General features: G+C 36.6%; 1 protein-coding gene across 6 annotated transcripts in view; it reads right to left on the minus strand.

Annotated features, from left to right (window-relative positions):
- The window catches only part of LOC308496450 (uncharacterized protein), a 206,773-nt gene that overhangs the window by 8,651 nt on the left and 184,720 nt on the right, over positions 1-13,402 (minus strand). For 5 of the 6 annotated variants that reach the window (XM_081045814.1, XM_081045815.1, XM_081045816.1 and 2 more), the window contains 2 exons: positions 5,187-5,343; positions 685-941 (listed from right to left, as the gene is read on the minus strand). In XM_081045814.1, coding sequence (XP_080901940.1) covers positions 685-690 — 6 coding nt within the window. In that variant the 5' untranslated portion in view covers positions 691-941; positions 5,187-5,343. The remainder of the gene's footprint in view (positions 1-684; positions 942-5,186; positions 5,344-13,402) is intronic. The other variant, XM_081045818.1, reaches the window with a different exon arrangement.

The following is a 13,402-nucleotide window of genomic DNA, read 5'->3' on the forward strand; positions in this document are numbered from 1 at the left end:
ATCTGATATCACATGTTCGGTGTGGAGGTCCCTCTATCTCCAGTAGCTGAGCTCCAAGTCCAAGTCTGCCTGTGAGACACCTGCCTAGGGACTTCTTGTGGGTCTCAGCTGTACGCCTTGCTTGAGAGGGAGAGATGAAGCCAAACCTAAGGGTCCCCCAAATTAGCACTAAAAAGCCTCCAAGACATTTTCTTTAGGAAACAAAACAACAAACCAGTCCTATCCCTTCTTTAGGTCACTCTCACCCCATTTAGCAGAACTCATGTCCCCCAAAACAGGTGCCTTGAACATCAGTGACTTTGGAGGAGAGGAGGATGCAGAGAAAGGAGAACTTTTCAAACATCAAACGTGTGTGTGTGTGTGTGTGTGTGTGTGTGTTTCTGGACAGATGACTTTAGAATTTGAAATGTAGGAAGTTCATTGGAGCGATGACTGCCACGCTATGGCATCTGTTCCTGGATGTGGTTCTAGGAAGACAGGCATTCTCTGACCTACTATTTCCTATGAAGAGTCTAGGATCCTCAGACAAGCACCTTCCAGGGCTTCCTTACAGGTCCATTGGTCCCTCTCTCCCTATCAAGGTAAATGGAGGGAAGGAGGTTCCAGGCTGGCTCTCTCTTCAAATAAGGAAATCCCTGGCAGCCAATAGATGAGCTAGCTTGCAAAAAGCAAACCCATACTCACCAACATTTGTCAAGATATACCAGCATCCTGCAACTGTCTGGTCTTCCCGGGCGGGGCTCTTTCTTTGTGTTGGTACACCCCACGATCTCAGAACAGTGCCTGGCAGCATAGGAGCCACTCAATACATATTTGTTGAATGAATGTTGTCCAGTTTTGTCTCTGAAGTCAGAGCCTGGAAACAAATCTTCTGAAATATGAAATCTTTTCTAGGGATCGTGCATAAGGCCCTCTCCTCAGTCAATCCTAATAGACATGATCTGGAAAAAACGAAAGTGAAGGCAACATCATGATCCATGCATAAAAACTCTCTTTACCCTTGCTGTGAATTTCGTTAGCTAATTAATCCTTCCCACCATGAACTGGAAGCCTTTCCTCTTCTGTGAGGACAAATACATCATTTTTAAGATTTGATCTGTATTTCCATTCCTTCCACTAAACATAATCTCAGTCCTTCAGGGTTTTCTCCTGCCCCAGCGCCTTGCTTTTTGGGGTGAAACATAATGCCTCACTGCTGCTGTATGCTATAAATAGTTCCCTGGTGAATTAAAAGAGGCCTAATGGACCTCTTTAAACACATAACTTATTTTAAAGCCCTGGGGAGAATAACATTAACAGGCAGAGGAAAGAGCAGAGAGCTCCCCCTGTGGACGCCCCTATTACAGCGTTCTACGTTACAGTCTAAGAGACCCAGAGAGGGCAAGAATTCTACCCATACACGCGAATATGCATAAGAAGCTATGCATAAGAAGCTACAACATGTGAAACAGCCTGTTTGAGTGAGGAGGAGACTGGATTCACAAAGGCCAAGTGATATGCCCAGGAGTACTCAGAGGCGTCATGATTATTGTCAGTAATAACAATAAAAAAGTAAGTAGTTAGTCCTGTTTTAAAACACATCAGATAGTTCTGTTTAAAAGCAAGGTAATCCTCCCCTTCATACTCTTCTGAACCCCCAAAAGTAGCACAATGAGAGAATGTGGTGCTCAAAGAGAAGTTAAATATCTCTCTATGCCAAGGCTTTGTGCATTCATTCATAGATGTGAAAACGCTTTAAACATCCCAAATTCATACCACCCATTTTCACATATAAAGTTTATTTTTTTATTTTAAAGTTTGATGTGTTGTTTTCAGCAGTGTTTCTCTTTCCAACCACTCTCAGTAACAAGTCAGGAGGATATACAGTAATTCAGAAATTAGTGAAATTTTCTTCTTGGTGGGGGCGTTGGATTAAGAGGCTGGGAGAGTGTGAAACAAGTCAACGTGTAATTGTATGATAAGGCTCTCACGAGGAATTTATTGGCCAAGTTGCTATTTCTATTCCTTCCTAATCTCGTTTAGCACATTCATTCTCTGCAATCTGTCTCCATAATCTTCTGTGGCAGAATGGCAGCCAATAGAAGCATGCATGTTTGGAGAGAAGAGAAAATATGCAGAAGCGTGATAAACTGATGCTAATTATCCATATTTAGGACACCGAGTGCAGAAGATCAAGGTTTACAAATAACAAACCAGAGCCAATGATGATGGCTTCCTCGTGTGGAATATGTTGGAGGGGACCAGATAAGGGTTTCACGGGCAGGAGAGATTTACTGGTCAAAGGGTTCACCTTCCACTTTTCCACTTTTATATAGCAGTAAATTATTTAGGCTAAATTCACCAGAACATTACTCTTTTATTTGGCTATGTGCCATGACTTGCTCTTTCTTTGTGTCCTTTCAATGCAAATCCTTGTAGTGTAACATCAGTTGATAAGGGACAAATAATTGAAGTAATAGGTAATTCCCTTTAAATTGTACATATAGGATAGTGAGGTAATGCTCCCAGGAACAATGAGATGAGGTAAAGAGCAGAGGGCTGAAAGGGAAGCAATACCAACCTCAGCCATTAAATGACTCTGCCAGAAAAAAAAAAGGAACATAGATATTTGCTATATGTATGTGTGCATATCTTCTGCATATTCTACAAGCCAGCAAGCTTGTGGTAAGAAGCATGTATTCGAGCATAGAGCCAATAGGTTTGTTTTTCTTGTCTGGAATCCTTATTACTTAAAAAAGAATTCAATCGAAACATGTTCTTTCTCTTCGGTCTACTGTCCCCATATCACCTCAAACTAATATTTAAAATCCTCTCCAAGACTTCTGGCTCTGAGAATAGACATAAAAAGAATTCAGGCTGGAAATACTGTGTGGCATGGCTGAGGGGTCCGTGGTAGAGGTTTTTTTGCATTACAATAATTGCCCTGCAAAGTTTCCAGAAAACAAGCATGAATGTAGCACAGAATTTTGTTGCACATTTGCATGCTCATCTTGACATTAAAATATTAACTAAATCCCACTTAGTGGTACTAACTTTGCATTTAATTTTTTTTTTTTGACTCATCGCCCCCTTTGGTAGCAATGGGGAAACTGGTCTTCTTGCTTCGTCCTATGAGAGTCTTCTAGAATTTTCATTTGTAACTTTTTTAGTTGGTAATGGACAGGGCAATAGGAACCTTCTATCAAATACATTGCAATCTAGTGTGAACCACTTGTTGTAAATACAAGACATTTTAGAGTAAAAAGAGCCGTGCTGTAGTTTGGGGATATAATTCCTGCGTAAAGAAGTATTAGGGAAGAATAGGTGATCCTTGACAGAAAACATTTTTCTTCACCTTAGACCATATGGACAAGAAATTATCCACAGATTATCACCACACATGCACGTTTTCTTTACAAGCCTAAGATGCCGTTTATTGTACGATGCATCTTTATTTTACATGCCACTATGAAAGAAAAAATTATAATTGTAAGTTGTCACTGATGGTAATGGTGCATTTCCAGAGATTCCAGAGATGAAAAAACTAAAAATATGTGTCTTAGAACCAGTAGAATACAGTATGTAAGGTTGTGTTAATCAAATAATGAGTTTGTAACATTTTGGCCAAAATTTTTCAAAATTACCCATTATTCTATAGAAATTAACTTTGCTGGAAATTAACAGATGTAAAATACAGTCATATGCCATGTAAAGACATTTCAGTCAATGATGGACCTCATATATGACTGTGGTCCTATAAGATTATAATGAAGTTAAAAATTCCTATTATCTAGTGATGTCATCGTTGTAGTAACATCATGGCATGACATATTACTCACGTGTTTGTGGTGATGATACTGGTGTAAACATACCTACTGCACTGACACATTTACCAAAACGAATCTTTGTCATTAAGCGGTGCATGACTGTAATCTGCAGTCAACACATGCAACACATACTCTACAGGTATACATAGCTTCAAAGCGTAGAATTGAGACAATTATCCACTTAGTTCACCAAAAAAGAAAAAGAAAAATGACAAATATTCTTTCATCAAGTAATTGAGACTAAAGATATGGGTTGCTGGCATTTCTAGAAATTACCTAGGCTAGAGAAAGAAGCCCAATTCTTCAATTTATTCGATGCATGCAGATTCCAAAAAAAAACAAAACACATCAGTGTGTTATTTCACATACATACATGTGAATAATTTGGCTTGGTTTGATTTGGTTTTGGAACTCCAGACTGGAGGTTGTTGATTTGAATAATTTGGTTCCCAGAATCAGCTTTTCTCTCTGAATTACAGGTTTTTTACCTAAGCAATCTTAATAGTGCCTAAACTCTGTATGTTCTCTTTTCATTTAACCCCTCTTCTTCCCTTATTGGCAACCACTAATCAATCTATGGAAACTAGCCATTATGATGAAAATAGTGAAGTTCAGAGAGAGAGCAACAATTAGGTTCAAAGTAACCAGTCAAATGCAAGGAATTAGTTAAACTGCTTACTAGCCGAATCTAATTTTTAACTTCTCTTTAAGATTAAATTCCGTGGTTTTTTTTATTAGTTTGTATTCATACATGTAAACAGAGGCAGATTTTCGCCCCACTAGAAATCTATCTTGGCAGAATGTGGAAAAGTAATAAAGGGGGAAAAGTTACCCAACCCACAGACCTAGTGATTCTAAATGTGGCTGTGATCTTAGCCATGGCCTTCTAGTCTGGGCAGCGTGCGTGTGTGCCTGCGTGCATGTGTAACTGTCCGTGTGGGCACATGGGTGTGCACACACAGGTGCCCACACACTCATGGGTGTTGTCCACATTGTAGCAAGTTATATAGCACTTCTTGTTCATGGCAGAGCTAAGCACTGACTGGTTATAATTAAAGGTTGGGGAGAAAAAAATGGACGTATAGAGAAGCCAGGGAGAAGATTAAAAGAAGCTGGATACAGTGCGACTCTGAGTTCGTGTCTTTCTGGAGATCAACTATCCTTCCTTGTAGTTCATGATGTCAACTTTATGTAATCGTGAGCTCTATGCTCAATTCCCACTGTTGGGGCTCTTTCTCACTATAGAGTGAGTGGTCAGTTTGTCGTGTGGCTATGTTCTTTGCTCTGACTCCTTTTCAGAACCTCCTGCCCCCTGCATCAATTCCATCAAATATTTATTCAATGCATGCAAGCTTCATTCAGCATCTCTATCATAAATACCTAGTTACCACTGAATCTTCACATAATGCAGAAGAAGGCTTAGTGTGTTCATCTTCCTGAGTCACACTCCTGGAACACTTTAGTGGAGGTGTTTCAGCCTCTTTAAAAATGTCTCCGAGCTGGCTTTCTTATCTGTGGGCAGTCTATATTGAGGTATCTGAAATAAACACAGAACTCCAATTATTGTTTGCCTGTGAACTGGTTAGCAAGATGATTACAAGATACAGTAAATACGCGTGGCATGTTAAAATGTACTTTCAGCTCCAATGACTTCAAATAGCTTCTAAGTAAAACAAATAAAAAGAATAATGGTAGGATTTATTCAGAATTATTCATTATGAGACTACCTATGGCATTTCCAATCACATCTTAATTTTCTTTTTAGGAGCAGAAAGAGGTTTCATATCTTGACACATTCATCACCCTGGGTCCAAGGCAGTGATCTCTCTGGTTTATTCTATTACTCTGAGAACTGAGGGGACACTGTGGAGCCCTTTGAGGAACATGCATGGTTTGCCCTGGCTTCTAGACATTAAAAGTGAAATAAATACCCAGGCTGACTATCCTAGATTATGATCTATGAGTTGATTTGTTACATGAGCCCATAGCTTTAAAGGTTATAAATGACAAGATTTTTACTATTACAGGTAATTTATAGCTATTTCCAGTTTAACGTGACAGATCCTTGTGAGAAGTCCAAATTTGTCTGCTTGACATACATTGATTTTAACACTTTTTCCTTCTCCAAATTCTAGCATGTATTAACTGCTGTTTTCCTAGGTGTCAATTTGCACCTGTGGGGTTTACCTCTTTAGGCATCAATGAGGTCCCCTGGCCTCTACTCCAGAGGGCTGCCTGCATTTCAGCAGCTAATGTGGGTGATTACTGCATATTTATTGTAATTGATAAAAATCACAGGAAATGACATTTTTATTAGTCACTGACTCTACCATCACTAATTGCAATGGATGTTATGCATATAAATCCATTTTTAAAAAATCAGAGGCTCTTTCCAGCCTCTGATTCTGTGAAAGTATCATGTTTCACTTTTGCTTACTATAAATGGGATCACAGAAGAGCTCATATCTCAGCTTAGTTTTTAAGGTCTGGGACTTTTTTGTGGGGACTAGAATAAGGGTCAGGGAAATGTCCTCCAAGACCAGGGGAAAATTCCAGGAATGTCCAGACCTCGGTGCAGTGGGCAGTGTAGAGGGCTGTTAAAAACACAAACTCTGGACTAAGGCTGCAGCCCACAGAATCACTTCCAACCCATAGTGAGGATTTTATACGTGTTGGTGGTCATTATCACAGTGGTATGTGCTAGTATTTGTATAGTGACAAACCCTAGAACTGTCTGCCAGAATTGGTTCCATGGAGAACGGAGGGAAGGGAGGAAGGGGAGGGAAGTGAGAGGAATAAAAAGAAAGGGAGGGAGAAAAGGAAAGAGAGGGGGAGAGTTGAGGAGGGTGGGCATGTGTTGTGACTTAGGGTGCTAAATCAGGATTATCTCATAGTACAATAAGCACTTTTTTTTTTTTTTACAACTATGAATAGTACCAAAGGTCTAAGGTTGAATTAGCAAGTTCCCTGTTTTGGGGAACCATCAGATTTAACAAATATTGCTGAGGATCAATAATGTCTCAATCTTTAAAGAATGTTTCCCTCTTTAGTTCTTAAAACAATTCTTCAAGTTAGATATTATTTTTGCCATTTTCTATATGAAGAAATTGAAGCTCAAAGAAGTAAAAAATTTGCCTTGGTTTACACAACTAGTAAGCAGCATAGTCAATCCTTGAATTAGACCACCGGACTCAAATTAGTGCTCTCTCTATACCACAGCTACTACTATAGGATTTACATATGTATATTTTTCAAGGTGAAACTTAAGGTGGAATTTTACCAAGCACCAAAATGCATAAGATAAAGATTAGTGCTGTGAAAGATGAGGAAATTGGCAATCACTATAGTTGGAATGAGTCTGGAGACGTGCTCAAATTAACCTCTGTGTCTCCTGGGATCCTCTAAAGTAGGAGTTTATAACTGCTTTGTGACACCAACCCATTTGACAGTCTGGCTAAGTGCATGAACCCCTTTTTAGGATAATGTTTCTAAATGTATAAAATAAAATGCATAAAAGGAACCAACTCATTATTTGGAAAATTGGTAAATAAAGGGAAAGAATCAAGCATGTGTATTTTGACATTCTATACTAATTCTACCAATGGGTAACCGTATAGTTGATAAGGCATATTTTTTCCTTGTAGAAATAATACAGACAACAGACGATAAGGAATGATAGAATTAAAAGAAACCATTTTGTAACCCCTAATTAACTAGTGGATCTAAACACTGAAAATCAATGGCTGCTAGCCATTGACAACCAGAATTAATTTTGTCCCCCTCTTCTGCCCCCAAAATTTGATGGCATCAAGCCTCTAGATCCAACTCTAAGCTTACAGGAAACACAGAGGAAAGAGGGACATGATACATTACACCACAGACGTAATCCACGACCTAGCCTGTGGGAAACTACAGTATAAACAACTCATTTTTTTTCTAATTTCAAAAGAAAGTACAAGAAGAGAGAGAAGGGATGCAGGAAGAATCTATAAATTAAAAGACTTATAAGACATATCAACCAATTGAAAGTGTGAACCTATTTGAATCATTATTTTTAAAAACACTAAAAATTATAACACGGACACTTGAAAATTTGAACACTAATGAAATTTTTCATTATATTTAAGGAATTGTTGATCTTTTGTGTGAGAATGGTATCAGGTTATACTTTAAGAGAAAGAATTTCTTATATTTATAGGTATATACCAAAATATTTACAGATGAAATTATATAATATCTTGGGTTTACTACAAGATAATGCAGCATTGAAAAGAATGTGGGTGTATAGTTTGGTGATGGATATGTGGGATTCTATATATCACTGAGTATACTTTTATATATGCTCCAAGTTCTCCATAATGACAAATTAAAACTAATATTTGAGATTACCAAGGAAACAACTCATGTTGAAATACAAATATCAAAATATATTTTTAAATGTTTTGTAACATAGTAATAATTTTCCTCTATAACGTACTAGTAACAGGATCTGTGGCAGGTCTTAAAACTACTGCAATTTTAAAGTGGTTGTGAACATAAATGATATTTTGAAATATTTGCAATAACTATACTATGATATAAAAATACTGATTATTTCAATTGGTGACAAAGTCACAGGTACCACTAATACTATTTTGTGGTTTGTTGACTACATTTGAAGCTGAAGAAAATGTTAAATTTCAGTTAAAGGCTAATAAAAACAAAAATGAATATTTTTATGTCCAAGTTCAATGGACATTCTGAAGTCTATGCATGGAGTCCTTCCATCCCAGGTTGTTTTTTGTGGACCCCAAGTTAACAGCCCCTGTTCTAAAGGTATAGGAGAGTTCTGGAATGAATACCGTGTTTTTATCCTAGGCTAGAGCGATCCCATTCTGATATGGGGATTTGAACTGAATTGAAAATCATGGTTCTTATTTGTTTGAAACATTCATGGAACTGTCTTTGGTTCCTTCATTTCTTTTTGGAACCCTAGGGACCCTTGCTTCAGAGACAAGTTGGGAATCCTAGCATTTCTTCTTTGCTCTCTCTGATAGAAGTGACCCAATTAACATACCACATTTATTATATTACTTAGGAACTACTTTGGAGTGATACAGAACCACAGATTCTTAAAACACTAGAATAAAAAGATACCTTAAAGACAATTTAATGCAACGTCTGCACTTTGCAGATGTGAATAATGATATTTAGATCAATTAACTCTCTAGTGCAGAAGTTACCAAACTTTATCAATTCATGGCACCCTTAGTGTCTCAGTAATTTTTTCACAGGAGCCTCATCAAAAAATAAAAACTAAAACAAAAAATCCACTAGTTTTGTTTATTAAGTAGTTAGGTTCAACTTAAAACATTTTTATGTACTAACTCTGTAGCTATTTGAAAAAATAATATGTGTAAATTGAAGGGAAAAAGTGATATTGTAATTAAATCATCATAATTTCTTACTAATTTTTTACTAATGGCAATTGAGCCTGCTATTGGAATCAGATTTGGCTACGATCACCTTCATTTCATGTTCTCCATTGATTTTTGTCTGACACTTGCTTTTTATCACTGCAATTGCCCAAAACCCAGCTTCACAAAGATAATGATATTGTCATAAAGAATGTGGCACAATCTAATGTTAAACTGTGAACTACATTAGGTTGGTAGTTTATGCAGTGTCCACCATATGACCGGTATCACTGTGTCTCACTTGAAAGTTGAAAATATCTCACCACACCTCTGTGAGTGTACTTTGATGTCCCAGGTTGCCTTGGCACCTAGTTAGGGAACCAAAGTTATAGTCCAAGCTTATGTAAGCAGGTTCCCTAGATCCAGGAAAATCAATCTTTTCCTTCCTAGTCCAGTAGGCCATATTCATGCAAGAACTATGGATTTCTCTTGATTTCATGTTATAAATGGGTGTATCCAAAACAGAACTTAATGAAATTATGTGACAAATTACTGGTCTGTTAAATCCTGAAAATCCACTCTATCCAAATAAATCTAACTTATCTGGACTTTGTCCTTTGGGCAAATTTATTTGAGTAGTGCAAAGTCCATTGTTTAAATTTTTTAAAAATCTAGCAGTTCTTTTAGCTGTCTTTGACAATTAATTTCCATTTGCACTTCTACTTCCTGTCATGATGGAAAACTGGTAACAAATTGGAACTTCTACTTTTAAGAAACCATACAAGTGGACAAAATGTATGAAATAACTATTTTCAGATGTTGGCCAACAAGCAGTGCAGGACCATGATTCCTGTGAGAATGGAAACAAATGAGGAGATCCCCCTGATCACCCAGCTTTTTGCCTGGAGGTATTCCCCAAACCATGATTCAAGGAGGGGTAGCCCATGCAGAATAAGGCAGTCCTTCTGAGTTGAGGAGAGGGAGATTGGAGAGTAGAATCAAAGAGAGAGCTGGAGGGCAGGCTATAAGAAATGCACAGAGGAGTTCCTGAAATCTGCATAGACATCCCCTGAGTCTCTGGCTGAATAGTTGGCTCTGCATGATAAAGGTAAGGCTCTGACATACCAGGCAAAGATCAACTACCAAGAAGAAATGAAAATCCTGAGTGGAAATCCCAGAACTTACATTGGGTTGGGAAACAGTGAAGTACCAATTTACCAGTATGGTGAGACCTCATTGAACATACCAAGCACTCAGTTGATAAAGAGACATGCCTTAACAAAAGGGCTACTCCAGCCCTAGAGTAAAGACTACTTTAGATGTGTTCAACAAAACTTAAAAACAAGCCTTAAGAGATCAAGATGATTTGCAAATAAATTAACTGCTTCAGAATTAAACTCAATACTCTTTAAGACAAAAATATTTGAAAATTCAGCAATGTGGCATCCACCGTGACCAGCAGACAATAAAAAATCACCAGACATGATTCAAGAAAATGTGAGAAAAATGTGAGTAGCAGAAAAATCAGTTAAAAGAAACAGGCCTAAAATGACAGGAACGATGGACTTTAATATAACCAATATAAATAAGTTGAAAGATGTAAATGAAAATATGAACATATTGTGGGGACAGATGGGGAATATCAGTATAGAAACAAAAATGATTGAGAAAGAACACATGGAAATTCTAGAATCAACACATACAATCTAAAAGGAAATATTTCCTGGGAGCATTTGAGATCTCGCTCCCCCGCATATAGTCAGTTTTGGCTCAAATAAACTCTTATAAAAAATCTCTTTTAAAAAAAAGTAATAATATAAATAAATAAATAAATGGAAATATTTCCATTCTCCTGCAAACTTTCCAATCATAACTTCTGTCTTGTTCATAAATATAATGCAATATACAAAAATATTGTCTCCATAAAAAAATACATTATAAGACTATTAATTCTGTTTTACTCTAGCAGCTTTCCTGCAAGGAAGCCAAATAACTTCAGGAACATATCCTGTTACTCTCAAATCATTGTGCACCACTGGACCCAATTTATATACTCTCTAAGACAGCACTGTTTAATCAAACTTTCTGTGATGATGGAAATGGTCAATCTGCACTGTCCAGTATGGTAGCCACATGTAGCTATTTAAATTTATTTTAAGTAAAAGCTCAGTTTTCTTGGGTCACAGTAGTCAAGTTTCAAGTGATCATAGAACAGTTGTTAAGGTCTTAAGAGGGTATTTATGGCCTTAAAGTCAGTTTTGTTAAAATCTGATTTTTTCATATGTTAAAAGAATGAAGTCAACTTGCAAAGATTAGAATAATTCAATGACTCCATAAAGAGTACTTCCTGCCCTGGGGAAATTTTTTCTCATTGTATCGGTCCCTATGTTAACAAAGGAGTAAAGGTCTGAACACAGTGGTTCTCTTAAGTTTCATGGGCAAAACAGTTAGTGAGAGAATTTGTTATAAATGAAGATTGTTGAGACATACCCACACTCAGATCAGGAATCTATATTTCTAGGAGGCATCCCAGGTAATTCTGATATATGATTATCTCTTAAGAAATGCTAGACAAATATGCTAATATCCAAACCAAATATTAACACTATGATCAGTTTAATTTTACATGCATGATATGGACACATTCAATTTTCATTTTGTAACTTCTGTTAGTATCCATCAGCTATGGTCTTCTTAAATGTAGAAAAGTATTATTTTCCCATTTTTACTTTAGTCAATTGAAAGCAAACTACCTCTTTGAGATGATTCAAAATGTCATGTTTTTGTATGTTCGAACCTTGCATACACTACGTGCTATTTGTTAACTGACTGAATCTAGATGATAGCTGCCCTGTGGATGCCATCTCTAAAAACACTTGCTCCACAAACACTAATAACTTAATGATGTGAGGACACAGATACTTGCTCCCAGCTGAGTACTTTCCTCTTTTATATTGGCAGGATGCATTTCACAAATAAACTTGTTATTAGAGTTCTGGATCACTAGTTTCTTTTCTTTCCCCCTTATAAATAATTTATAATAAGAATTTTACTTGGAGACATTCTAAAACATATGTTCTCCTTTGGAGATTATTGAACATTCTCTCACCTAATATATAGGATGAATACAGATTTAGCTTACAGAGTTCATTTTATGAAAGTCAGGTTTGGAGGCATTCAAGAAGGAATCCAAAGAGGAATATTTTATTTCAGAAACATTGTTTAAGCTACTTCCTCAGCACTAAATTAGAAAACTAACTCTTAACCGTGAGAGAGAGAGAGTTACTGTTTTCAGCTAGCTAATATCTCATTAAACAACTAAGTTTCTTGTACTTTAAACTAAACATCTCTTTGCAGGAGATTATGCCCATAGTGTACGATTTTAGAAAGATTTTATAATCTTATACTTAATAGGAATTTTTGTTCATTTAAAAAAATTCATTTCATTTTAAAAACCAAATCATGTTTCTTTTGTGTTATACTTTGTATTTTTGACATGTTGCTAGAAGATACATCAACATGTGGTATACTTGTGCCCTGTATTTGCTATATCATATTCAGATTATATAAGGATTATCCCCATAGTCCCAATATCAGCCATAATTCCATTTCGTCTTTTTTATATATATATCATATATAGTGAGGAAGAGGACACAGTTATTTATATTTAAATGAAGCTACATATGTGTATCTTTGGGAAAACAAAATCTTTTTATTTATTCTTCATCCAAATTTTGAACCTTATAAAATAGCCTGCCATAAAATGTTTTTGTGTTTGTTTGATTTGTAGGTTTCTGAATCCATTCCCTTTTTATGTTCAAAGAATATATGTATAATTTTTTGTCACAATAGTGACATTAGACTTGATTTGGGGGGGACGTTTGTACTAATTACAGTTTACTTCCTCTATGACAGAGAAGAGATTAATAAATTAATATCTTTATAAAACCTGTATGTGCATTTTCTATTTCTCAACATTTCTGAATAGGGTCCATGAATCACTTAATTTTCTGAACTAGTCTTTCCATGGCAACTCTTTGAATATCTCTAACTAGTCACTAGCTCAAAGTCCATGCTTACAGAGTAATTACCCTAAGTATCTCTTAGGGTAACAGCTCTCAGATCATATCATTCTCTCTGGGGAGTGATATTTTGGGGGAGCCATGGTCTCCCTGTTTAACTTAGTCCATCTGATGGCTG

The sequence above is a fragment of the Rhinolophus hipposideros genome (assembly GCF_964194185.1).
Source record: "Rhinolophus hipposideros genome assembly, chromosome: 4".
Taxonomy (NCBI): domain Eukaryota; kingdom Metazoa; phylum Chordata; class Mammalia; order Chiroptera; family Rhinolophidae; genus Rhinolophus; species Rhinolophus hipposideros.